Source organism: Tremella mesenterica (assembly GCF_000271645.1).
Source record: "Tremella mesenterica DSM 1558 unplaced genomic scaffold TREMEscaffold_1, whole genome shotgun sequence".
In the NCBI taxonomy this organism is placed as follows: Eukaryota; Fungi; Basidiomycota; class Tremellomycetes; order Tremellales; family Tremellaceae; genus Tremella; species Tremella mesenterica.
In genome coordinates, this window is record NW_006711225.1 from 4,480,272 (window position 1) to 4,505,420 (window position 25,149).

A 25,149-nucleotide genomic window follows, 5' to 3' on the forward strand; every position below is an offset into this window, starting at 1 on the left:
AAAACAACAGGATGCATATTGATGACAACTCACCCACCTGCGCCAAGAGGATCCGCAACTGTACTTTTCACACGACTCGAATCCTGAATCTTCTGAGCTGGTCGAGTAGGAATCAATGTGGTCGTTCCTAGTCCAGCCAGTGGATCAGGCTTCGCCACAAGCTCATTGCTTGGTCGGACGACTGGGTCTTCCTGCCACTCATCCCGGACCATGATGGGATTTGGGCGTGGTTGAGGGGGCGGTTCGGCACGGGAAAATGATGTCGAGGATGGTGGGGCAAGTCTTTCGTTGATTATGGTAGAAGGGGAGGATACGACATTTTTGGGTGGGCTTCTTGAGGTAGGTTGGGTAATTGCCACTCTACCAGCTTTCTCCGACTTTCCATTCATCGTTGCTTGAGGCATATTCGTTGTCGCAGGTGACATCACAGGTAAATTCGGTTGTGTGGGGGTTTTCTCGCCATCCACTCCTGGAGTTGAATGAACTGTCCCTCTGTGATGATTCTCATCCAGAGGCAGAGGCGTAGGTCGTGAATTCGGTTTATAACTGGAAGGTATCGGTGTCGTGCTCCTCGATTCCAAACCTTCGTTCCAACCCCATTCCCCAACGATTTCCTCAACTTCTTTCCCAGCAGCATCCAAAAGTCCATCTCTGACCCTCTCCAAACCTTTCCAAGCCTCCTCATCCTGCGGCTTCGTCTTCAAACGATCCACCCAGCCTGACATGGCCTTACCCATTCCCAACATGGCCAATCTCAGTTCCGCCAGATCTCTCTCAGCATCTCTCAACGACTTTATTGACACTGAACTGTCCACCGATCCACGTGAGGTCATTCGTGGTGTGGGACTGAAAGGAGAGGTTGAAATCTGTCCAGTGGGACGGATGAGAGCAGAAGTGGACGGGATGGTGGAGTATGGATCTCGAATAGGAGCTGATAAAGGAGAAAATGGGAGAGCAGGTAGGTAAGAGTAAGCTGTAGCTGAATCGGGTAAATTCTTCCGAAGATCTCCAACGGCAGAGAGAATAGCAGTATCCCATCCTGCCGCTTGAGCACGAGCGTAAAGACCTTGTGCTAATCCTGTTGGACGCAATCTTGGCGGTCCGGCAGAACCAGTATGAGGTGTCCATGGAGATTGATCTGGAGGCTTGACTTTGATCCCGAGCAAATCTCGGTTTTGGAGCACGACCTCCACACCACCAGCAGGAGATGTGGTATTGCGAAGGAATAAAGCTTGAGAAATGATGAGATGAGGTTGGAAGGGATATGTCGGGGATGGTGAAGGGAAATGCAAGAGATGAGTGAGTAATGTTGGGTATTCAGCATCGATGACTGTAGATCAACCTTACACTGTTCTTCAAACCACGCCTGATGGTAAAGAGAGAAGGGAGGAGAACTCACGTTCGTTACGTATGAGCAAAAGCATGGTAATACAAATATAATCCAACAGACCTAAAGAAGGATCCTCAGAAAAAACTCCATCCCATAATCTCATAGCTAGACCGAAAGGGAGTTCTCGGGTGAATAGCAGACGTATCCAGCGTCTACAAGTCAGTCATCATCAGCATCTATCACGAGTTGGACTTAGCGTACATGAGATACAGTTGCCCTTCCACACCCTCCTTGTCCAAAGTCTCACGTAGTTGGGGGTCGACACGTCGTAACAAAGAATTTTGTATATAATTACATCGAGTGATTATAGGCGCTGGGGCTGCCGTAGGTGATCTTATCTTCGGTACCCCTGGTCAGCTCTCTTCTATTTCGTTCAAGACACAGACTCACAGGACCTTCTTCAGATCTCCACTCGTAGAATGATTTAGCATTCCGCATGAGATTTTGAAAGATAGCAAATGCGTCATGTTCGACATATCTTCTGTCCAAAGTAGCTCGCATGGCATCCGCCATAGTACCATTCTCTGTGATATCGTCCGAGTCGAGAGAGTCTAAATCTACCGCTAGAAGACAAACGGCTAGAAGTTCGTGCATACCCTATATGTCAGAACGAGTCACTCTTCTCACACCAAACCCTCCATAACACGTTGAAATCTTGAATTTACTACAGCCCCTCACCTTCATATATGGAAGTGGTGACTACAATTCTCGAGACGTACGAATCGAGATATGGTATTGTGAGGGGTAGTGAGATATGTTGAAAACTCTATCACTCACCTGTCTGTACCCCACGTCAGGATTCAAGACCGACCAAAGGAACAAAGCACTAGTCAAACTCCTTCTCACTCTTTCTCCTCTGAAATAAGGAATATCAGGAAAAGTCCTCTCAACATCTTGTCTGATCGTACCGCGTAATTCTAAATGGGCAAACCATGTTTTCCAAGGACTACTCCCATCTAAACTTAATGGATCCCAAGCTCCCTGTGTACCTTCCTTCCTATCATTCTTAAATTTCCTATGATCAATCTTCTCTTCTTCAGAAAAACCAGATTGATCTTTCCCATGATGACTCGATTGAGAGGGATGACCTGGAAGATCTCCAAATAAAAGAGAACAATCATTTGCCCATCTACCATCTGGAGCTAATAAGAATTTCCTACGTAAAGAAGTATATGTGGCCCTGCTTACTTCCAAAGAAGGAGGGAATAAGTCTAATGATGTTGGAGTTGGAAGAAGTGAATGATATATCCTCCAATGGACAGAACGGAGTAAGACGGTTCCTTCTGGTATGAATGGATTCGTTTCTTGGGTTGATGGTATGGAGGGACCTATTCCAGTTGAAGAGAGGGCGGAGGATTTGAGTTTTGAAAGTGATAGTAACGGGTCTGAGAAGAGAGTTTGCCAGGAGGATCTGATATCAGTTACATGAATTTATCAGAAGCTCGAATACCGCATCTTAAATGATCAGGATTGAAGGCGGGATTGAGATGGACAGCTGTCTGTGGTAGTCACACAAGTCGAGGGTGAGGTAAGTGAAGGATAAGTGAATGGGATAGGGAAGACAAAGGACATACTTGATATCTTGTGGTGATGGACGTGAGAAGAGATTCGCTTCCAATTCTACCACGTCCATCACGTCTCTTCCTACTTCCAGATCTCCAGACAATGGATTCTCAGTGGAATGTCAGGATTACTTCTACCTTTATCGTTGACGCTCTATCGGCTGTTCGAAAGAATTGGGTGTTCAAGTCATGATCAAAGGTGAGGGGCGAATTAGTGATCGATTCGAGACATGATGAATTCATTCGGTCATTACCGGCAAAAGGATTCCCTTCAATCCTCCTTGTTCACTCGGGGTCGGGCACGGGATAACTATATGGGACACTCACTATTCGAAAGTGCAACGATTCTTCATGCAATATATGCTATCATGCTATCATGCTACAATGTATGACATGCAAATCAACAGAGATCAAAAGAAAGAATCCATATCGAATTCTGCAGCACCTTGTCTCACATCCTGTTTCAGTTCTTTCATCAAGTTTCCCATTTTCCTAGGTTTCATCTCTTTCTCCAATTCTTCCCGGATCTCTATCAAATCCGGAGTTTCTCTGATGGGGGATATAAGACTCGTGTCCGTCTTTTCGTCCAGAATGTGGATGGACCGGTCGGGAGTTGACTCGACGCCATTTGGACGGAACGGATCTGCAGTGTTTTGAAAGATCGGGGTGGGTGAAGGAACTCTAGTGACAGGTTCAGAAGGATCCGCCTCGGCCAACACGTCCAGATCCATGAACATACTTTCGTGTCTCCCATGAGAGCTGAGCAAGAAGCTTGGTCGACGAGCAGAATGTGGGGTGGATAAAGATCTCGAGGGACTGGCGGGAGTGCCCATGGACGAAGGTCGACGGGATCGAATAGGTTTGTGAGGGAAAAAAGGTCGGTCAAAGTTCCATGATCGGAGTAAGTCCAGAGCTAGGGCGTGACATCCTGTGTATGAGTATCAAGCTGCGTCATTTCGACTGACTATCTCTTTCTAACGAACTACCCATGTGGTGTGGTACCGCCAGGTTGTCGTAAGATCTGTAGGATTGGAAACTGATAGGTTGGAAGGGATCACTCACCCATGCGGAAGAATACCCTGGCGTTATGAAGAACAAAATCAAATTCAACTTTCTCCGGAATCTCATTCGTTCCTTTAGCAGTCTGCAGCGATTTCGACTTTAAATGTTGGAAGAGAAGTAATAATGACGGATCGTCGTTCTCTGGGTTCCCTACGCTCAATTCGTTCTCTGGCGACCAGTCATAAGCCACGTCGTCCATAGGAGACTGATGAGATCAGCGGATTGGCTTCCATCAGTGAGTCAGAACTTACGAGCAAAACCCGCACGGCCAGATCTCTTCTTCCAAGAAGCCAGAATGCCCATGTGGCTAGCCATCTATGGCCTCCGGCAAATGCCAGCGGGACGACGGTGTCAGACAATACGGATCGAACGAGCGGACCGTCGGTACTACCTTCGACTACACGAGCAAGGGCGAAAGCAAGCTGCCAGTCGGCTAATTGTCGAAGACAAATGTTGATAGCGTCTTGGGGCTTGCCAGCGAGCATGAAGAATGCCGCTGCGTACTCTGTTGAGTGAGCGGGGTGTTCTTCTACTCAGAGCACTGTTCTTCACTACCAAGACACCTGAATTTCGAAAGATCCACACCTTAAATCCCCCAGAATGAGACTATTGTCTATTTAGGTCGATGGGTATGGAATTCGATGGTCAAGCGGGTACTCACCATACCTCTGCTTGCTTAATAACGCATAAGCATTCTTCACAGCCGCCGTCTTCCACCTCTCCGTATCAAAATCATTCGCCAGAAACTTCAACATCGCAGTTTGTTCTTTATGTCCCGGAGCCTGCCTCCATAGACCATGCACCACTTTTTTCTTTCCCAATGCGAAGAAAATGAGGGAGCAGCTGGTAGGGTCTCGATCTTCATCTAACATGAATCGGTTTCGCGCTACGAGTTCCATCTGGTTGCGCTTTTTGTCAGCAGGGACGAGCGGATGCGTTTTGATCACACCAAACCAAGAGACCCTATCTGGACCTGTATAAGGTAGAGTTCCAGAGGTTGTGACATTATGTCGGAGCGAGAGACGGGGGGAAAATGTGGAGTCATGGGGTAAAAGTATCACGTACGACAACCTCGGCAGACCGCAACCACAGAAAAACCCCTAAATTCTTTGCTTCACCCCATAACATCTTTCCGTTCATACAGGTATTCGTAGCGGCGTTCAAGAGCAGCTCCTGTGATTCGCTATGCATAGCCCATACGATATTTCGGAACGACAACCGTTGTTGTGGTCGAAGCTGACCAGACATTCCAGAAGAGAGCGGGGTATTGGCTCCGCTAGTAGAGGCACGGCGATTGTAGTTGACGAAGAACCGGAGGGATAAAAGATAACGAAGACCGCAATGGTCCAAGGAACGTCGGAGTTCTTCAACCTGACATGATTAGCAAATCCGACAAACCATTGTCAAACGACTTTTGACGAGCATGTCAGTCAAGTATGATTGAAACATATCGGGTGAGAGTGTAGGTGACTTAAAGTGGAAAAGGGCAAGGGCGGATAATTTTGACTGACCTCCAGAGTACCCTGAGCGACCGTAGCCAACATCGATTTCTCAAAATCATCCAGGGGTAATCGCACCGGCCCGTCCAACCGCTCAATGAGGTTCCGAACGAGAGCAGAGGTGAAAGGATCATCCTCATTCGTCTCAAGGTCGATCTGGGTGGAGAAGAGGCCATCGTATCGACTATCTGTCGCTGCTTTGACCTGTGTCTTCCCCCGTTGCACAGCATAGAATTCTGAAGGATCGAGACGTTTCATTCGAAGACGTCTTCTACCTGCTTCTTGAGCTTCTCGAAGGCTTGTAGCGAGAGTGATGAGGATTGTTTTGACGAGATCTATCTTGTCTGCCTACGTCAGCTGATCTCGCCCAAGTTTCAGCCTTTTCGGGTGATTCGCATCGATACGTGAATGGCAGACATTGGGTGTCGAGCTTGTCTTCTTCAGACTGGCGTTCAGATTGATATGATGGAGTGCGCGTATGGATAGTATGATGGGATACGGGGAAAATGTGTATCACTCACTCCACAAGAGACATTGCCCCAATACGGTCGGATGACAATCCCACAACGGTCCATTCTGATGAGCGATCAACTGGAAGATATCTTCCGGTTCTTCCGGTCCCACAACGGTCCCGCTACTCTTGATCGACGGTGCTGGACTGGGTTCCGGTGAACCTCTATCGAGAAATCTACTAAAGAGATAAATATGGTTACCTGCTCCAATGGCCAACGAGCCTCCAGCAAGCCAGATGGAATCGCATATAGGTCGTGGGTCGTATTGTAGCATATCGATCGTGAGGAATGGTGCCCAGCCGGGGGTAGGGTCGACATATGACAAGCGTTGTTCACAAATGAGAACGACCCGATGTTTGTAGCCCACAGCTAAGACGGATTGGAGATCAGAGGTGGTTGTCCAATCGAGATCTTGAATAGGTTCACTGATGATCAGCTTGCTGGCGACGTCAGGTTAGAGCTGACGTACTCGTATTCCACCGATGACTCGAGACCGGTAGAGAACTCGGAGACGTTGGAATCCCAGATGGTCATCTCTTGTTTTCCGCTAGGTGTTTGGCAAACTGGTAGTCAGTTCCACCCCAGCAAGTTGGGGCTGCACGACATCGGTGAGGAGCGAGTGCAGAGATGGGACAGTTATATAACGACTAATAGGCTTGGCCTGACGATTCTGAGGATACAATCGAGGTCGTATGACGTACCCAGGACAGTCTTCTTCCTCGAACTACATCGAGCCATCAACACCCCATTCTTCCCCGTACGTACGATCCCACTTCTTTCCCAAGCTCCATGCTCAACATTCCTCATCCCATTGACAAGACGGCCATCCATGATCGGACTTTCACCCTTCCCCACGAACCTCGTCCCATTGATCCGGGTGGGCCGGGCGTTGGTGCTGAGTTGATGGTGTTGACCCATGTGCGGTCTCCAAAACTCCAAACACCCATCTACTGTCACGGTAAGTACCATATCTTGCAGCGGCGTGTCCATGGTCCAGTCCACGATATTCTGGTGCCAGCCCATGGGGTCGACAGGGAGGACCAAGGCCGGCTTATCGTGAGGATGAATTGCTGACGACTCGATTGGCAGAGAATATGTCGAGATCAAGTGCACTTCTGGTTTTGCGCTGGTCACTTTCTGCTCTCGGTTTTCGAGAAATCTGGATGTGGGTGTAGGTGGGACCGATGTGGAGTCCGAAAAAGCCAGCTCTGATGCAGATGTAGGATCGCGAGGAGAGATAACACGCCAGACCCAAGCTCGTCCCGAAGCAGAACAAGCGACGACAATAGCCCTTTGAGTTTTACGTCGTCGTGATTCATAGCCATCATCCACATCAGATACCGCTAATAGCATTTTGATGTCGTCATCTTCGGCCAGAGAGAAATCCGGGAGCAGCACGGGTTCTGTCGGGGATAATTGTCCGTCGTCGAGGTGCTGGAGAGCCACATGACCTCCTGCTTTATCGCGAAAGAAAGTGACGATTCCTCTCCCTTTGGCAAATATGGCTATCCGATGTGGACGAGGGTCGATTTTGAACAGTCCGCGCCCCTGTAAAGCGGCTGAATTCTGGCCTGTGAGTGTTTCGCCATTTCGTCGTTTGTACCACGCCCCTATCTCGCCTTCCTCGCCGACCACCAACAGTCCACGTCCGTTGGGGGTACGCACAAATTGCCTTACACGCTGACTGAGCTCTACTTGTGAATCTGATGAACCAACCAGGAGCTGTATACCTGAAGGATCTTTGGCAAGAACTTTGGTGAGGGAGAATCGATGGGCTGTGATCCGACCGGAAGACAAGGAGACGACAGTAAGACCCGTATTTGGAGTGTGTAGAAGACGGGCGACTGGTGAAGTAAGGAAAGGCAATGACGAGGGGGAGAGCCGTATGTTTGACAGAGGGAGTGATCGTAGTAGTGTGGGAGGTTTGCGATCCATATTGATGATTGACCGTAAAACGAGCTCGCCTTGGGGTGAGAGCCAAGCAACGACGTCACTCTCTTCATTACGCAGAGCATGGATCATTTTAGACACTTGATTGTCAGATCCATGATCTGCCGTTGAAGTATCTTGCATTGCTTTGAGGTTTTGTCTCAGAACATCGGCATCAAGAGGCCATATAACGCCAAAAGGATGTATGATGGTTTTTGCTTCACTTGAGTTGGCGGAAGTGACATGCAAGGAACGGGTGAAAGCGTCGGGTCCGATGGTAGAGAGTAGTTGGAACCAAGTGGGATCATCGAGTACAGGCGAGTATATTCTCAAGACAGAATTGGTTGTAATTGTATACAGATGAGCATCCCCACTGAGCATTAGCCCTGTAACAACCTTAGCTGCTCACCTGTCAGACTTCGGTTTTCGCCATGAGATACATTCCACTTCTCTTGGATGACGCATCTCTTGAGGAACACCCATTGGTTGTCCAGCTCTGTCCATTCCTAGGATATATACTCCTTTTTGATCTTTGACGATCCATGCAATGTGTCCAAGAACAGGCGAAAGTTGAATGGAGGTTGGTGCGGGATAAGCCCTTTGTGTCAGCTGACATGACCAAACCCAAGCCAAAATCGATCAGCTGACCTCTCCCACAATCTATCCCAGACGGTGACTTGAGCTGAAGGGTCCATGCGCCATACTTCCATTCCTGCTGAAGTGCCAAGCACGAGCGTACCATGCTGAAAGTCCAAACGTGTGATAGGATTCGATGAAAGAATAGTGGAGTGAACCGTCCATCTTCTTTTGGAATATTGCCAGATGACCACATGAGTGTCACTCCAGGCAAGTATCTACTCATAAGTCATAGCTTGGCATGTAAAACGCATCACTGACCAAACATTCAGCAGGATCACATTTAACACCTTGAACCTGAGTTTGAGAAGTAGACGAGGATGCCCTATGAGGTAAGGCATCCCAGAATACCAGTGTCTCTTTCAGATTCAGTCGTTCATCCAGTAACACCACATTGCTAGATGAAAGGTACACCTGACGATCAGTGAGAGAGAGATGAAACGTGGTAGGTAGGAAGACATACGACATAACCATGTCCCTCCACCTCTAGAACATCAAGACATTGTGAAGATAGCTCGTTAGGTCTACCCGGTATGGCCTCTTGGAGCTTTAGGGACATTCCACCCTATAGGTTGACTGCTCGGGCAGAGCAAGGTGGGGTAGGGAGAAGCATAGAATATACTGCGTCAACTGTGTCAACCTGCGATTGGCTCCGTCGATCGGATATCAGCCTGACAATTGACGGGTGACTGCCAAGAATGAGACTGACAATGAGCAGGGTCAAGATCAATTGATTTGGTTTTTCCAGCTTTTCTATGGCCTATGGCCTATGGCCGAAGCCGAGTTAAGGTGAGAGCCGTTATACTCCGTAAATATCGGTATCCCATCCGAACATCCATGAATCTCCTTGACGACGCGTAACCTCTTTCAAAAGCCATTTAACCCTTTTTATCCTTTTCTTCCTCTCCTCCCCTTCCTCCCCTTCCTCCCAACCTAGTCTCTCGATTTGTAGCATAACTTACTTACCTCTTCACCCCACGTTGTGTCATTCAGAAACGTTCAATAATCATGTCCATTCCAGGTATCTCCTCTTCCTTCCCCATCGTCGGGTTGGGTCTTTTCTCAATGATGATCCTCAACGTAAGTCTCTCCTCCACTACAGCTCATAACATGTAAATCCGTTCTTTGTTTCGTCCTCCTCTCTCAACCCTCAATACAACATGGATCAACCCAGCAAAGACGAACGTTGATTCGCAGTTGTACCAAACTCAAAACGTTATGACCAAGCGTGGCAAGGCAGGAGTTCAGTACCCTACGTTGTACGCTAGTGAGGCAGAGACTAAAGAAGATTTCAAGAAGATGGTATGTTCTTTCTTTCCTATCCTCCCCCCTCACAATAACAGTGCCTAGAGTAGAAATGCACCAATGCTTTCCCGTACGAGAAATGGTAGACGAAATAGTAGGCTGATGTATCAGGTGTTCAACTGCGCTCAACGAAGTCATCAGAATACCCTCGAACAAGCTCCATTCGTCTTGGCAGTCCAGATTTTCCTCGGTCAGTCTTTGCCCCTCTTCCGTCTTCCCCCTTCCCCTCCGTATGTCACACCAAAAGTATACAACCACAAACCACCGTCTTTCACTCAATACTCAGACGAGACACATGGAAGAATGTCTCAAATTTGCTGAATGAATATCACAGTTCAAAAACGATGTTGACTAAATTAGGTCTATTCAAACCCGTTTTCACTACTAGTTTAGTGTTCGTCTGGGTACTCTCCAGGATTGTTTATACCGTGCGTCATCTCCCATCTTTCGTTCCTTTTTGTAACTGATGATACCCAGTTGGGTTACTCTACGGGAGTTCCAAAGAGACGTAATGGTATCATCTCAGAAGCGGGAGTAGTGGCGCATGTTAGTGAGTCTTGTCATTTCATTCTTGCCTCAGTTCTCAAAGCTTAATTTGCTTCCACTGCATCCCTTTTCTTGGCAAAGACAACTCCATATTTGCATTCCCCAGTCATACAATATCTCTTTATTGTTTGTCCTTTTCTTCCCAGCGGTTCGTTGTAGCCTGTGTAGTCAATGAACAGACCTTGGCTTGGGGTAGTTAGAGGAGATGAATGACCTAACAACCAGTCTTGGGCTTGGTCTCAGCGTATGTGGGAGGTAAAACAGCTTATGCTCTTTACTTCTGAACACATATCACGATGGTTCCTCCATCTCAAGTTTATGCAAGTGAGAGTAGTGCAAGTTCGTACAAAAGTAGAGAAATATGAACATGCAATGTCATGCACAGAATATACACAATTGACTATCCGTATGCTACATATGAATTTTCTCTTACGCCTATTAAATCCACCCACATGGACTGCATCGCGCACCAATCAAGACAGTGGAAAAGGTAGGAGTACTGACATGAGTTGAAGAGATTCGGTCAATCGTATCAAATGAAGTCTTCCTCCGGTCAATCGAATGAAATGAAATCTTCTTCCACACCAGGAGCTTGAGCTTTAGAAGCCCAAAAAGCTCTTCTTTCTTCCAACCTCGCTCGTTTACCCTTTATCACCTCCTGCGACGGACCATCCTCGACGATATCATCCTCATCATCATCATCCACCACATGAATCGTGTTCATCAACTCTTCCGCCTGATCATCGAGAGAAAATGATAATCCATCACTCGAGATTGAATTCTCTCCTTTATTCCTAAGCTCTTCAAATTTGTCATTGACTTTGGATGTTTTCACAGCGTATCTCGATTCCTCTTCCTCCTCCTCGTCCAAATCTCTCAAATCATTGATCGGATCCAGATCATCCGATACGCTCATGACTCGTCCATTCCCAATCTCAGGATGAATCTCGATAAGCTCCCCTTCTTCCGAACCTGAGTCCAAAAGTATCCCACCAGAAACGATCTCTCTTACTCCGTTCGTAAATGGTTCCATCGAATTTTGAAGGCCGGCAGCATTGTGCTTAGTGACATTTGTGGCGGCACTTCTCTCCATGTCAGAGAGGAAATCACTGTCATCCGATAACGAACTCAAATCGTCATCGTCCACCATGATGGCCTGTATGGGTGGACTACCTCTTCGCGTTCGGGTCCGTGATTTCGGAGAATTGTCCGGATGAGTGGATCTATGAGATAAATGGGGTATATACTGATGAACAGGACGATGCGAGGGATAGCCTAGATGAAGGGCTGGATCGACATCAGGGGGTATTTTGAGTAGTCGTTGAATTGTGCCAGATTTGTGTAGGTCGAAGATCCGACGACGATGTTCGATGATCTAGTCTATCAGTTCCTCTGTGTCCTCTGGAACCCATGCGCGACGGACCAGACTGTCGTATGATCGTCGAGATCTACAGAAAACAAGACGGCGGAAAAGAGAGGTGGAGAGGAGAACGAAACGAAGGCAGCCGTTTTTGAGATGGGGGTAGTTAGAAGAGAAAGCTAAACCGACCTCTTTACTGATCCCAAGTACGCCCGACAATATGCTATGTCCTTCGGCACCATCGGTGAGTTCTAGCCTCCGAGCCATCTGTTCGGCTCTTTCAAACAATTTGGCCTGTAGGAGTTCATAGGCACCTGCCAGAGTGGCTTTCACATTTCGTACGTCGTAGGAACCTCCAGATATATCATTATCTGAATATCAGCATAACTCACTTGGTACACCTTCCGTGTTCCGAGAGTGGAGAGACTGGCAGGACCAGTCAAGCGCACGAATGATTCTCGGGAAGAGTGATCATAATTTGAGATGAAGACCTACCTCGATCCTGTGGATCTTCGATACATAAAAGGAAAGGACGTTCATGTTTGAACCATCCTCTCGATCGTTTGGTGAAATATGACCCTCCACGACGGATGGATATACCCACTGTCTCATAATTGAAATTACGTCCGTACAGCTCGAAAAATTCGATGAGCAATGTGCCTAGGTTTTCCTCCGCATCAAGTTCCGACCGACGTATTTTGGGGTGAATCTTCATGTCAGCGTGCTCACTTTCAGGATTGAGAAACAATATCGGTGCTTTGAGAAAGGTGAGAAAGTAAAAGCTAGTGTATGACTTGTTGGGAGATACGAAGGAAGTAAACGTTCGAACTCACTTGAAGAAAACTGATGACCAGACAAATAACAGAATAACTTCCCAATCCACCTGTATACACCTCATTCATCGAACGCTGGCTCAAAAATGCCTTTACGACCAAGATGAGTTGTCTCGCCCCTGGAATCACGTCGAGGTATTGGTTTATGATCTTTCCGGCTGATATACCGTTGACCTGATTAAGCGAGATATCCACATTAAGCTTGCCTGTTCATGAGCTCATGCTTCACCATCTTGAGGGCAGCTGACCATGTTTAGTGACGAATTTGATGATAGGAACTCTAGCTTTGGAAATGACGACAACGTTATCGGTGATCATGGCGTAGCGCATTGTACGTGCGAGATCGTTGAGAAGGTTTTTCTTGTTATGTTCTGTAAGTGTTGGATGTGTGACTACCAAGTCTATGTCACTGGAATCAGCATCAGTCATCTCATCTCATCGCCAAAGAAAGAAACCATATCAAGCCTTCAAATGACTGAGGTGAAGAACATTGTGAAGACGTATGGAGGACAAACCCTTGAGGAAGGTATAGTTGAGTTTGCCATGATCCAAAAGGCGTCACGGTAGCTTCAGGCCATTTATACTTTACAGCTCTTGTGATACTCTCGATAATCAACAATCGTACTTCGTATTCTTCTCTTGTTGGGGACATGTATCTATAAAATTCTGTGATCTCTCTATTCAGCCTGTATGTCAGTCACACATCTTTATCATCACATCTGAAAAACTGACATTTCTGCAGGATCATAACATTGATCCCATTCAATGTTGGTGGCCCACGGTATCTGTCTCTCAAGTCCAGCAGAAGGTAACGAGATTCCTTGATCATTTTTTCTTTTCTTAGCTTTCCCTTGTTTTCTCTCTGCCTTCCTCTCGGCTTTGGTTTTTGTCTTTTTCTTTGAAGTTTCTGCTTGTCCATTGACTTTCCCGTCTTTACTCTTGACTTCTCTCCGCCCTCGTTTGGTAGAGAGAAGCTTCTCGTCATCGTCATCCAGTTCGTTAACCCGACGCTTGCCTTTGAGACTGGTAGAAGGAGGCGAGTCGGGCAAACGAGAAGGTCCAGCTTGTGGCGAGAGTTCAAAGCTGATGAAATCTGTCCCCTGTTGGAAATCATTGTCCATTGTCCCTCTGTCCCCAGCGGGCATAATGAATTATTTGGTGATGGACAAGATTGAAATTTCCTGACGACGAAGGAAGGCAATGAGATTTGATTCCGTGCCATCGATTAGGTGGCGCATACGTAACAGAAGAGAAGCCCATCACTACTTTCCTCGTACATACTTTCATCCTTATTAACGGTCATCTCTTCCCTCATAACCCACTCTCATCGCTCTAGCCCGCAAGGTCACATGAAAGGGTAAGATTCGACTTGAGTTTCTTGTTATTTGTTGAGAGAACGGCCGAAGTTCGTCTCCTTACCTTCCTCATCGCCTCTCCTTCGCTTCCTCATCTTCAAACTTCTCCGGTCATGACAGATCTTCTCGTCCCTCCTCGTCCCATGAAGAGGGCTCGTTCTTCCTCTCCTCCCCTTCCAGATCTTCAAGAATCACCTCTCAACTATATTCTCAAGAAACAAAGACGTGATACCAATTTTACCTCCCATCTCTTTCAACCTTGCCCTACTGGCTATCCCGTTACCTATCCAGATCCCCCCGAATCATCTACTGCTCATCGCAAACTACTACAAGGTGTTGAAAGACGTCGTACACGTCAATGGGAGTTTCTCAACGCTCCTTCTCCTCACCTTCCATCTCATCCTCCTTTGGGTACCACCTCACAACCTTCTCCTCAGCACGGACCATCTTCAGACAATTGGTATCCCTCACCTATCAAGTATCATTCTCAACCCGAGTTTACACACATGTCGGAATTATCATCATCGCCTATACGTCATCAACCACCCTCCTCGTCGCCTTTTCGACCTTCAAGCGAGACAGTCATCTCAAGCGATACGGAGTCAGGGATGGAGATAGAAATTGAAGATATGATGAAAGAGTGGGGAGAAGAGTATGCCAGTCAGAATTCTCTATTGCATAACTTGGTTAGTAATTTCGGCATGTAGAGAAGTTCTTATGACTTATGAATAGCACCGAAGTCGTAATGGTGTCCCTATCCGCAACTCCAACAATCAACCTGAAACGTCGAGTTCACAAAAATCACACCATCATTTGACTACCCCATACCGAAATCATGTCTCTTTATCCTCCTCACCATATCCTTCTACCAGAGTACCTGCCAGTGAAACAGATACATATACCGATGATGACGAAATGGATGGGTGTGGAGGGCAGGTCGATGAAGTGGGCGAAGAAGCGGTTAGAAAAAGATATGAAGAGGCGAATAGATTATTGGCTGAATTGGAAGTCGTGAGACGTCAAAGATGGGGCCAGAACCGACAAGCTTAATAGATGTGAGTAAGTAATTCGTAACGTTTACCTCGTATGAGCTGAGACCGTAGCTACATGTAGTGATTTGGTTCATGTGCGCTCGGTATAACGTGACCACAAGACTTTGTTGTATGAATCAAGACTTGGTAGTATGAATCTCATGATTGTGTCAATCAGGATTTCAGTCTGACATCTCACTACCTTATCATCATTACAGATCCCGGCAAGTACTATAGAGTTTGATCACTGGAGCTCCAATGCCTCATGACCCGTCTTCCTGCGCTTTACGCATTGCCACCGCCATATCAGCTGCCATAGCGCTCTCCCCAACACCCCATCTATCAGCCACCACACCGGTATCATTGGCAGTCCAATCGACTCCTGTAAATTCCACAGGAGTCATACCAGGTTTCAAAGCCGGAGGACTTCTTCCTTCCATCCAATCCTTCTCTTGTTCTTTATCTTCTCTCAACGCACAATAACCGCATTTCCCAATATAAGCCCTTACATCCTCTTCCATCCCTACCCACCAGAAAGTTTCCGAAAGTATCTTCAACATTTCATCTGCCAAATGATGTGCGCTCTGTCCTTCTTCGTCCGGAGCCAGATGAACGTCTTCCAACAATTCCGTCCTCACTCCAGCAGGAGGTACCAACAAGGCCGGTTCATCAGAGTCAGGATCAGATGGACGGAGATATAATAATCCAACGTCGGAAAGGATGAAATCATCATTCTCTTGACCCTCTCGTAGACTTTCGATGAGTGGTACCAATTCCGGATCAGAAGGATAAGCGTCGAGCCATCTTTTTGTTTCCGGATCGAGTTCTTCTTCCACCACTGGTAGAGGAACAGGAAGAGGAGGGGCGGTCTCGGGTGGTAAGAACATGGAAGCTGATGAAGTACGAACATGTTGCATTTTCTCCCATGGTGGGAATAAGGCGGTAGGTACAGGTTCGGGAGGATGTAGAAAGTTGTGTATTGATAAACTTGCTGTTGACCAATATCGGATGGCACATATCAAAGGATCAAGTGTGAAGAGAAGCGTAATGAGAGGAAGATAAGCACCGGGTCTGTCCGTCAACTTTTTAACTCTCTCCTCTCATCCAACATCAAATGTCTTCATTTTCACATAGCAAAAGTTGCAAGAACGATGATGAAATACTTACCCCAGAGTGATATTTGTATTCGACGTAGCTGACACGATACCTTTCTTGAATTCCACGGCGAAACCCAACTGATATCAAAGTCAACGTAAGTAATCAAAAATTGAAAGCTTAGACTTACAGAAGCCAATGATAGAATCCCTACTAAAGTAGAATAAACATGTCCTATAGGACTTCTACGATGACCGAACCAAGCCCACCATACCCAAAGATAACCTTCAAAAGGTAATCGTTCGAATCTTGCCCTCACGTCCACTTCCGCTTGTATAGGATCAACAGGTAATGGATCATCAAACTTTTCTCCTTGTTTTTCATCAGTGGAAGAGGGGATAGGATCGGTTGTATCTATTAAATGAGAGAATGGAATTGACAAAGCGAAGAAGAGATAAAAATGTAGGAAAGCAGTGACGAGGTGATAGATTGCTAAAAGCCATGTGAAGGAAGCTAGTGCCGTAGTCATCGATGCGAGGTTGTCAAGTGTCGAACTGATATCAGTGTTAACACTCCGAAATTTCAGTTATGACATGTGAGTGGACTATTTTAGGCCGCTCGTATATAGTACTTTGCTTCAATGTGGAAAAGGGGTTGTCAAGATTTGAGACTAATGAGGACGTGGTGGAATCGAAGAGATAACTTTGGTATTACTCACTCGCCCCAAATTTGGAAAGAAGAATCAGCATTGACGAAATCACCTTGAGAATAGGCTTCGCAGATTGGGCTGAGATCAGTTTAATCTATATGACTAGTATGGAGCGTTTCACTCCGCCCATAACGGGCTTATATGGATACCGAGGAAGAAACATCCAGAGGTTTAGTTCGACAAAGAAAACCATGATGTTGCCAGAGAAGGAAAGTCTGAAGAAAAACCCACTTCGGGACTCCAACCTGACACCAACCATAAAAGCCCAAAGCTACCTCCGTTCCATCACCTTGAGCTTTCACAAAAGCTCCTCCTGGAACACTGACGACTTTTCCTACACTCATACTACTCACTTGTAAACCCATAGTGAGTAATAAAGCACAAATTAGACTTGAACCAGCAATTATGAATTCCCTCCAAGTTAAATACATTCTTCCGATTTTACTTTTCCTCCATCTTGTCACCGTAGCATTCCTCTTTAATACTTTTCCAAATGATTTGTTTCCTACAGAACCTGAATTCGGTCTATTAGGAGGTAAAGAATATCTAGGAGCTGCTACTGACATTCTACCTAATCGTTGTTGTTGATGAGGTGTCATCATATTTGCTCCTGGTGTTAATTGAGCGACATAAGATTTACGCCATTGAACTTCATTTTCCTTATTTGGAGGAAGAGGATCAGCAAATGGATCTTGTGTAAATTGAGAATTTCTAACATCTTGAAAAGTTTGATTTTGTTGATATTGTTGATATTGTTGATATTGTCCTTGTTGGTCTAATGGAATTTCCGTTAATGGAGGAAAAGCGATAGTCGTCCTTCTTACAGGTCGAGGTAGAGAAAATCTTGTAGATCTTGCTGGTGCACTACTCGGTATTGCTGAACCTTGTATAAATGGTGTATTCATATATGTAGCATTTTGATGTTGACCTTTGATCGGAAATGGGACCATACCTTTTTCACTGGAAGGATAAGCTGAAGAAGGTATCAAACCTGCCGTTCCGTATCCATAAGCTTCTGCATGTTCTTCAGGTATAGCATCTGTTCTAGGACCATTCCAAGATGATCTACTCCATGCTGTTCCTGGATCTACTTGATGTGAGTCGTTCAGGTTCGTCCCATGATACGAATTACGAGTCAGATGGGTAGGTGATTGATGTTGGTTGAGACCTCGAGAATGATGTGGGTGTGCGTTCCCATTTTGAGAATAATAAGATAGATCAGTCCTCCCCTGAGTATAATATGGATCGACACCTTGTCCGGAATAGTAAGATATGTTCTCACGAGCTGTTTGGTCGTATACAGATGGTGAATCCACTAGTTGACTGGCTGGAACTCGACCCCATCCGGCGGAGTAAGTAGTGTCAGCTCGAAGTGAGTACGGAAAGACGGTAGAGGCTACTGTCGGAGATGTGGGGAAAGAAGTATGTCGTTGAGTCGCCTGATCAACGGGCATGGTGTTCGCGTATTTGAACCGAGAGACCTGCTCCCGGATGAGACGATATCAGTATGAACGACTTTGTGAAGTTGCTTAACTCATCAGGGACTGTATAGTCCAATCGGTTCGGCGGGTCACACGACGATGTCCGGGAGAAATGTTTGAGCCCCGTTCAATGAGAAAGGGTCACTCACCTCCTTTGATGTTCCGGGGTCGTAAGAGGATAGCGCCGTATCATCCTGAGCTGCCGTCAGAGCCACGGAGTAAGATCCATGTAGGATGAGATGAAATGAATATGTCAAAGATTGCGGAGGAACAACAGCGGTGGGTACGTCCGTTCGTGACAGTGAGAGGCATAAGGCTGGTAATGTCGGTGAAGAGGGAAATGAAGGGCCACTCTGGAAAACGTCGACCGAAATCGGGTGCATCCATCGTCGTCGCGTACAAGCTCTCCTCTCCTCTACATCCACAACCTTCCTCATTCCATGACCTAGGCGGCCTGCTTGAGCTTGAGCTGACCCATGAACGCCGCCTTCTCCGCTGGCGTCTGATAACCCGAGTGACCACGGTTGGAAGAAGTATCGATAAACTATCTGTCAGCCACGTCTCGCAGCGACTCATATCAGGCGGGACGAGAGGTCCATCGTCGCTCTTGTGAGGCATCATGTCGGAAAGTATCAAAGAGATCGAGGACTTACTTTGAGCTGGGTTTGCTCGAGGTGCGTACGGGAAGTGTGAAGCTGGAGGGATTTGCGCAGGGTGCAGATTCTCTTTCTGGGCCCGGGTGTGCATCCCTTGACCATGACAAAATCGTTCTTGATATCCGGGTAGCTGTGATAATCAGCCTCACGACAACTTTCAATCTAATCACTCACCGTGTCCAGCCACCGAGAGGGTTGATCGTTTTGGGTGTAATATCAAAGTCAGTCGAACCGTTTTTGGGGTCGTTTCCGGCTCCAACACGGTAGATCTTGAGGTTTTGAGCCCTACGATTGTGGTAGCCTCTCTGACCAGCACGAGCCACGCTGAACATGACTAGACGGGGTCAGCGGAATGTCATAGCACTTGACGGATCCAAGGATGAGTCCGTCCCACAAATGATACGCACCTTTGCTGGGATGCCAAGCTCCGATACAAGCGACTTTGCGGGCACCACGATGGGTCTTGCGTGGCAGTTTGGTGACACCCCAACGGGCAATCACACCTGACACACCGTGACCTTTGGTGACGGCAATGACATCGATGACCTCGTCCTTCTCGAAGATCGACTCCACAGCAACCTCCTTTTCGAAGTGAGATCGAGCAAATTCGACTTTGTCCGCGACTGACCCGCCGTTGACTTGAATCTCGGCCAAATGGCTCTACACAAGTCAGGACGTGCTCATCAGATGACCAGGAAGCAAGCAGCGGGTCTCGATGGAGGCTCACCTTCTTCTGTACGAGACCGGTCTTGGACAGCTGGGTGTGGGCAAGGACACGGACGACAGTGCAGTATTTCTTTATTCTTTCTAATTCCCGAGCGACAGACTGTCCATTGTTTTCCGAGTGCTTCTTGGCATATCGAGTGAAAGCCTTCTTCTTCGATTTGTACCAGTTCCTGTAGAATCGACGTTTGAGCTCGTCTGACAGATGCTCTGCCCAGACAGTCGTGAGAGATCGAAGCCCTCGGGGAGTCTCGATGTAGCCGACAACACCGACAATGACAATGGGGGGAGTTTCGATAACAGTGACGGCCTCGACGACCTCACGCTTGTGCATTTCTACAGTTCAAATCTGACCTCGACTGCACTTGTGCCTATTGACTCACTAGAACCGGGACGGTCAAGATCACGAACGACGTGGGTCATACCAGCTTTGTAGCCTAGCATGGCCGTGAGGTGAACGGGCTTTTTGGGATCATCCTACAGGGTTAGAACTATTCAGATATCTGCCCAGGGTTCTACGTCCTCCCATGGTAGATACCAAGTTTAGAGCAACTAGTCTGGAAACGATCATTTTGGCTTGGAAACGACCATTTTGGCTTTGGAATCGACGAGTGAGAGAATGACTCACCTTGGGAAACGACTTCACCCTGCCACGGTGTCGAGCAGCTCTCTTCTTTGGCACTGTCCATTCAGTCAAGATACATACCGTCTTGATGAGACCTACAGAAAGCGAGAGATCCAGAACGGGGTTCTTCGTACTGGGAAGGTCAGCGTCTGAGCATTTTCCACAGACCAACGACATAAAGTGCACGTTGCTTGAGATATGGTGCTCACCTTACGATGAGACATGTCGGCTTGTAGATGGTGTCGACAGGAGAGGCCTGATTTTATGCGTCAAGGGTGGAAGACCGAAAAGCTGAGGGGAAGTGTGGGATGAGCCTGACATTTGCCTCTGTCGATCCTTCGGACTTAAGAAAATATGAACTCTCTTAATTCCGAATATGCCGGCCGGGTGTTACCTACGCAGCACTCCGTGTCACTCCGTCATCCTCCTCTCTGCCTCACGAGCAGCAAGTGTATTGGCGACGTCCTCTGTTACTCACGACTCATACTTCCACTATTCAGCATGATAACCTCAACATATCCCGATACCCTCCCTGATCAGTCCTTTTTCTTCCTCATTGTTACAGCTCCGTACTTCCTTTGACAACTCCCCCCCAAGCCAGTGAGCCATGGTCCTCGTCGACTATCTTAGTCGCCCACTCCAGGACCTTCTAACGTATGATGTCTTGTTTCTGATATCCCGACATGGCCCTAATCCTGGCAGTCCCGCTGCTGACTCTGGTCGCGGCTCAAAACTCCACCGTCAGTCCGTCGACGTCATCAACAGCTACCTCTGGGAGCTGTAAGTACTCAGGTTCTATCACGTATGCTCTTCTTTTTAACATAAATCAAATTGAACTGACGTTCAGTGATTACCTCTCATGTGAAAAGTCAAAAACCTCTACCACTGTGCTCGTCGGTGCTGGCATCGGCGTCACTTTGGGAATTTTTGCTCTGATCTTCGGCATCGTGTGGATCTCGAAAAGAAATCGAAAGCGTTCCACCCGAGATACAGAAGTGGGAAAGAAAGTCTCACAAGGTGACGGGAACACGAAGAAGGGTACCAATTCCAAGGCTGAGGAAGAGGAGGAGGAGGAGTACGAGACGGAGGAAGAGGAAGACGTGCCGAATGAGAACATAAAGAAAAAAGCTGTGACGGTTGAGGAGGATCATTCAGATGAAGAAGCTTGGTCACCCCAACCGCCGCCAGAGAAAACACTTCCAAGCCGTTCTTCTCGACCTTCACAGGTCCCACCTCTCCAACGTCCACCACTTGTCCGTGAGAACGCGACTGAGGGATCGCCAATCGAACCCGTACCCACACGTCAATTATATCCTTCTAACCCATCACCTCAACCTCGACATCTCGAAGATCCCCGTCGACTCCACCAAGGCAGACCGATTCATCGACCGAGCGTAGCATCACAAAGAGGAGCACAACCGCCTCTGACTAGAGGGTCTATCCCCGACATCCCACCTTTCAACCCTCAGCGCAATACGTTGCGTACTGGAGAGTCGCATTCACAAACACAGACTCGTCCATCCCTACAACAAGCACATAGTGCTCCAGCTCGAGGTTTCCCGCATGATGGCCGTCGACCAAGCAACGCACCACCCCCATCCTCCGCTCCAAGACGACCTTCAGCTCCTGGACCGACCGCGGGTGTCCGAAGAGAGATTGACGGGAACACACGACCGTTGGACATCCGAAAGTCCACTGTTCGTCCCCTTGCCCCACCGCCGGAAAACGTGACCATTAGAAGATCCGTGCTGCCTAGCTACTACGAACCTGATGCGGCGAGGATATCAAGACTGAGCACGAGACAAAGTCATATGCTAGCGGGTGCTCCACCTCTCCCTCCTCCCTTTGCAGCAGACAGTGAAGGTGTGCTTGGACCAAAGTCGAGACAAAGTGTGAAGGGGAATGCGACTGTACAGCGTCCGGATGAAGAATTTACGGAAGACTTGCATAGGGAGGAGACGGCAGAGGAGACCCAATTACCAGCGGTTGCACAATCTCCTCCCAAACCAACCCGACCGAAGTTGAAGGCAACGGAATCAACTCCAGCGAATACATCTACCCACTCATCAGCAAGAGACAGAGATACGGCTCCTTCAGAGACAGTCGAGAGCGCTGCGACGAGAAGCCATGAGACCCAACGTTCGCTGCAACGGTCCAAAGGACAAGAAAGTGAAAAAGATGGGTCCAATCAATTGGCTCCTCCCACTTCTCACAATGCTGGACAAAGGAAAAAAAACAGCCCTAAACCTTCCCCGACACCTTCACCCGGAGCGTATGATGGTCTCGCTCCTTCCTCCGCCAAACCCACACCAGCACCTTCTCCAGCTGTGGAAAAACCTAACACTGTTCCCCCAGCTAAGACGACTAAAAAGCCAAAACCAAAGAAGCCTGAACCGGTGGATGACGATTCGGATGGCTCTATAGGATCTTCAGGGACCATAGACACGCTACTAGGAGCATCTAGTGGAACTGATAGAGGAAAGGCTGCTCCGCGAAAGCCGAGTGCTGCAAAGAAAGCGGGCCAAGGAGGAACGAGGAGGAATGTCATATAGCTGGTCTGACTGGCCAAAAGCCGGGGTGTGAAGATTAGGTGTGGATGCATCTATTCATTATTAATGTCGTGACTCTTTTCGTCAGGCTTGCGCTTGGCAAGTCCAACTCGTTCAATAATCGTTAGCAAGACAAGACGGATATTGTCATTCTCACAAAGCCGCCACATGCCACACCACCACCGACCACTGACGTTTGGTTTACGATTGATCAAAGTTCTTAACTTTCCGAGAGGATGTTCTCATCATATCCAAACTCCAACATTATGACGAGCATGACCTGGACTCCTGCAGGTCCCTCCAACTATCTGATATCGCAATCACGTCTGATCAAACAAGGTGCTGAAGCTGTGAATTTTGCCCCGTTTCCACGTTCGTACGAGCAGCCAGAGCTGACAATCAGCGAGTATATTTGCTATCTTCCTTACTCCCCTCTCCACGAGTCTACTGGCCTTCAGACTCCCAAGCATCAGACCAAACATCCTCTTCTCAAACTCTCTCACTACCCAAACATTCCGACCGGCCTTCACCCTTCGTCGACGAAGTAGCATACAACACGAACCATCTAATCTCCGCGCTCCCTTCATCCAACACATCCACAAACTCTTCGGAGCGATCAAAACACAAGCAAACATCACATGATGAAGGAAAAGCAACTCAGGAGGTCATATTGAAATATCGATTCCCCAAAACATATCGACACCCCATTCTTGATGCATCTCTCACACGATCACGTCTAGCCGCAGAAGCTCGCGCCTTGACCAGGTGTGCTAAAGCTGGTGTGAATGTGCCTCAGGTACTTTGGGTAGATGAAAAGGCCGGTGTGTTAGGATTGGAGAGGATCAAGGGGTGGTCAGTAAGGGAGATATTGGGTGGAGGAGCGGAAGGGGAGTTGGAAGGTGACGAAGAGGAGGAATTAGGGAATGGAGAGGAAGTTTCAGTGTCTGATCAAATTGGAGTTGCTCCCGAATCTCCGAGTAGGACTTCCACCGAAGGAACATCACGAGAAGGGGAAGATGCGAGAATGACAGGAAGCAGATCTACAGAGTCAACGACTGGGGTGACAGCCATGACAGAGAGCGGAGCGGAATGGGAAAATGAAGGTGCTGAGGCTTTGCGAAAAGCTGGTATCACCATCGGTGAGCTCCTTGTTGCTGTTGGGACTATAACTGATGAACAGAGGGATTGATGGAGAGTATAGGAAGAGAGTTGGGAAGATTACATGCTTTGGGCACGGTACATGGAGATTTGACCACCAGCAATATGATGGTTCGGCTCACCCCTGGGAGAGGGGAACAATACGAGGTGGTATGTTCATCTCATCTCCATATTTTTTGACACAACTTTTACACTCTCTTCGTCATTGTGAATCTGATACCTCGTATTATCAACCCTACTCTGGTTGATTTTGAATCATTGCCCCACATTGAACTGTTCCCACGTATTCCTGAGTGATCCTGGCTAGTGCACTAACGTATAGGTTCTCATAGATTTTGGTCTCTCATCCGGCGGTACATACGCAGAACACTATGCAGTAGATCTCTACGTGCTAGAAAGGGCGTTTCTATCGACACATCCTTCCTCTGAGAGTTTATATGCCGGTGTGAGTGATCCTTCATCCTTCAATTCCTCACCAATCTCCACTTATCAGATAAGTCCACTTCTTACCATCACATTCCGTTCCGATTAAGGTATCAGTCTTTCTCACTGTGTCCACCTTGGTATCTTTGCCAGCTTACTCGCTTCGTCGTATATCTTCTACGAGGTCTGTCAGGCCGCCCGCCCTGGAAGTCCCGTTTGAATCAATAAATATGCTCCGGAAATGCGGATCGGGCTGATGATAAGGTCTTGAGAGCCTATGCTCAAGAACTTGGTCCAAAGAAGTGGATACCGATAGAAACCAAGTTGAGAGATGGTGAGTTATATCGCAACTCGATCGATCGAAGCTGATGATCAGTCCGACGTCGGGGAAGAAAGCGGGATATGACAGGTTGAGTTATCATGCAATATGCAATCATTTTGAGCATTATCTATTTGCGTGATGTTGTTGGAAACGTTCAACAACGGCTGACTTGTTCCTCAGTCCATGGTTCTAAACAGCAGATATTCTTAGTATCTGGGCGATATTCTGCTCCAGAGACAATAGCCAAATGCTCCCAGACGATGTTGTACGTTGAACCACGTGGATCTCGAATTTGCCACCGAGGTCTCGGGTATCCGGTTCCATCATGCAACTTCTGCAACCCAACTTGCACACATCATCAAGAATCTCTGATTCCAATACCAACACT

General features: G+C 47.5%; 7 protein-coding genes across 7 annotated transcripts; 3 read left to right on the forward strand and 4 right to left on the reverse strand.

Moving 5' to 3' along the window:
• Positions 1 to 29: 29 nt before the first annotated feature.
• Positions 30 to 3,023, reverse strand: TREMEDRAFT_59421 (uncharacterized protein; the record flags this gene model as incomplete). Its single annotated transcript, XM_007001591.1, has 6 exons — positions 30 to 1,330; positions 1,400 to 1,542; positions 1,592 to 1,739; positions 1,777 to 1,987; positions 2,168 to 2,801; positions 2,965 to 3,023. The coding sequence occupies 6 exons, from the start codon at positions 3,021 to 3,023 to the stop codon at positions 30 to 32; spliced, it is 2,496 nt and encodes an 831-aa protein (XP_007001653.1).
• A 339-nt stretch (positions 3,024 to 3,362) lies between these two features.
• On the reverse strand, positions 3,363 to 9,149 carry TREMEDRAFT_24795 (uncharacterized protein; the record flags this gene model as incomplete). Its single annotated transcript, XM_007000482.1, has 15 exons — positions 3,363 to 3,501; positions 3,592 to 3,880; positions 4,015 to 4,219; positions 4,266 to 4,519; positions 4,676 to 4,922; positions 5,080 to 5,385; positions 5,526 to 5,857; positions 6,035 to 6,461; positions 6,491 to 6,588; positions 6,727 to 7,162; positions 7,208 to 8,327; positions 8,373 to 8,552; positions 8,603 to 8,808; positions 8,852 to 9,004; positions 9,054 to 9,149. The coding sequence occupies 15 exons, from the start codon at positions 9,147 to 9,149 to the stop codon at positions 3,363 to 3,365; spliced, it is 4,488 nt and encodes a 1,495-aa protein (XP_007000544.1).
• Positions 9,150 to 9,598: 449 nt separating this feature from the next.
• Positions 9,599 to 10,725, forward strand: TREMEDRAFT_59423 (uncharacterized protein; the record flags this gene model as incomplete). The annotated part of the gene is made up of 6 exons (XM_007001592.1): positions 9,599 to 9,670; positions 9,788 to 9,892; positions 10,007 to 10,085; positions 10,256 to 10,323; positions 10,373 to 10,445; positions 10,667 to 10,725. 6 exons carry the CDS (start codon positions 9,599 to 9,601, stop codon positions 10,723 to 10,725), a joined length of 456 nt encoding a protein of 151 aa, XP_007001654.1.
• Positions 10,726 to 12,074: 1,349 nt separating this feature from the next.
• TREMEDRAFT_22292 (uncharacterized protein) lies at positions 12,075 to 13,425 on the reverse strand (the record flags this gene model as incomplete). Its single annotated transcript, XM_007000397.1, has 6 exons — positions 12,075 to 12,172; positions 12,297 to 12,510; positions 12,635 to 12,840; positions 12,883 to 13,043; positions 13,150 to 13,320; positions 13,367 to 13,425. Coding segments are annotated over 6 exons (909 nt in total), but the record flags the coding sequence as incomplete, so codon positions are not given.
• A 677-nt stretch (positions 13,426 to 14,102) lies between these two features.
• On the forward strand, positions 14,103 to 15,039 carry TREMEDRAFT_59425 (uncharacterized protein; the record flags this gene model as incomplete). Its single annotated transcript, XM_007001593.1, has 2 exons — positions 14,103 to 14,675; positions 14,722 to 15,039. 2 exons carry the CDS (start codon positions 14,103 to 14,105, stop codon positions 15,037 to 15,039), a joined length of 891 nt encoding a protein of 296 aa, XP_007001655.1.
• A 3,629-nt stretch (positions 15,040 to 18,668) lies between these two features.
• On the reverse strand, positions 18,669 to 20,571 carry TREMEDRAFT_37246 (uncharacterized protein). Its single transcript, XM_007000823.1, has 9 exons — positions 20,519 to 20,571; positions 20,409 to 20,442; positions 20,313 to 20,365; positions 20,068 to 20,161; positions 19,689 to 20,020; positions 19,369 to 19,621; positions 19,136 to 19,295; positions 18,959 to 19,091; positions 18,669 to 18,849 (listed from the first exon to the last, which is right to left on the reverse strand). The coding sequence occupies exons 1-9, from the start codon at positions 20,531 to 20,533 to the stop codon at positions 18,751 to 18,753; spliced, it is 1,173 nt and encodes a 390-aa protein (XP_007000885.1). The 5' UTR covers positions 20,534 to 20,571; the 3' UTR covers positions 18,669 to 18,750.
• Positions 20,572 to 23,166: 2,595 nt separating this feature from the next.
• On the forward strand, positions 23,167 to 24,853 carry TREMEDRAFT_22980 (uncharacterized protein; the record flags this gene model as incomplete). The annotated part of the gene is made up of 8 exons (XM_007000403.2): positions 23,167 to 23,208; positions 23,262 to 23,393; positions 23,523 to 23,835; positions 23,944 to 23,997; positions 24,039 to 24,166; positions 24,339 to 24,461; positions 24,704 to 24,773; positions 24,816 to 24,853. Coding segments are annotated over 8 exons (900 nt in total), but the record flags the coding sequence as incomplete, so codon positions are not given.
• Positions 24,854 to 25,149: the final 296 nt, after the last annotated feature.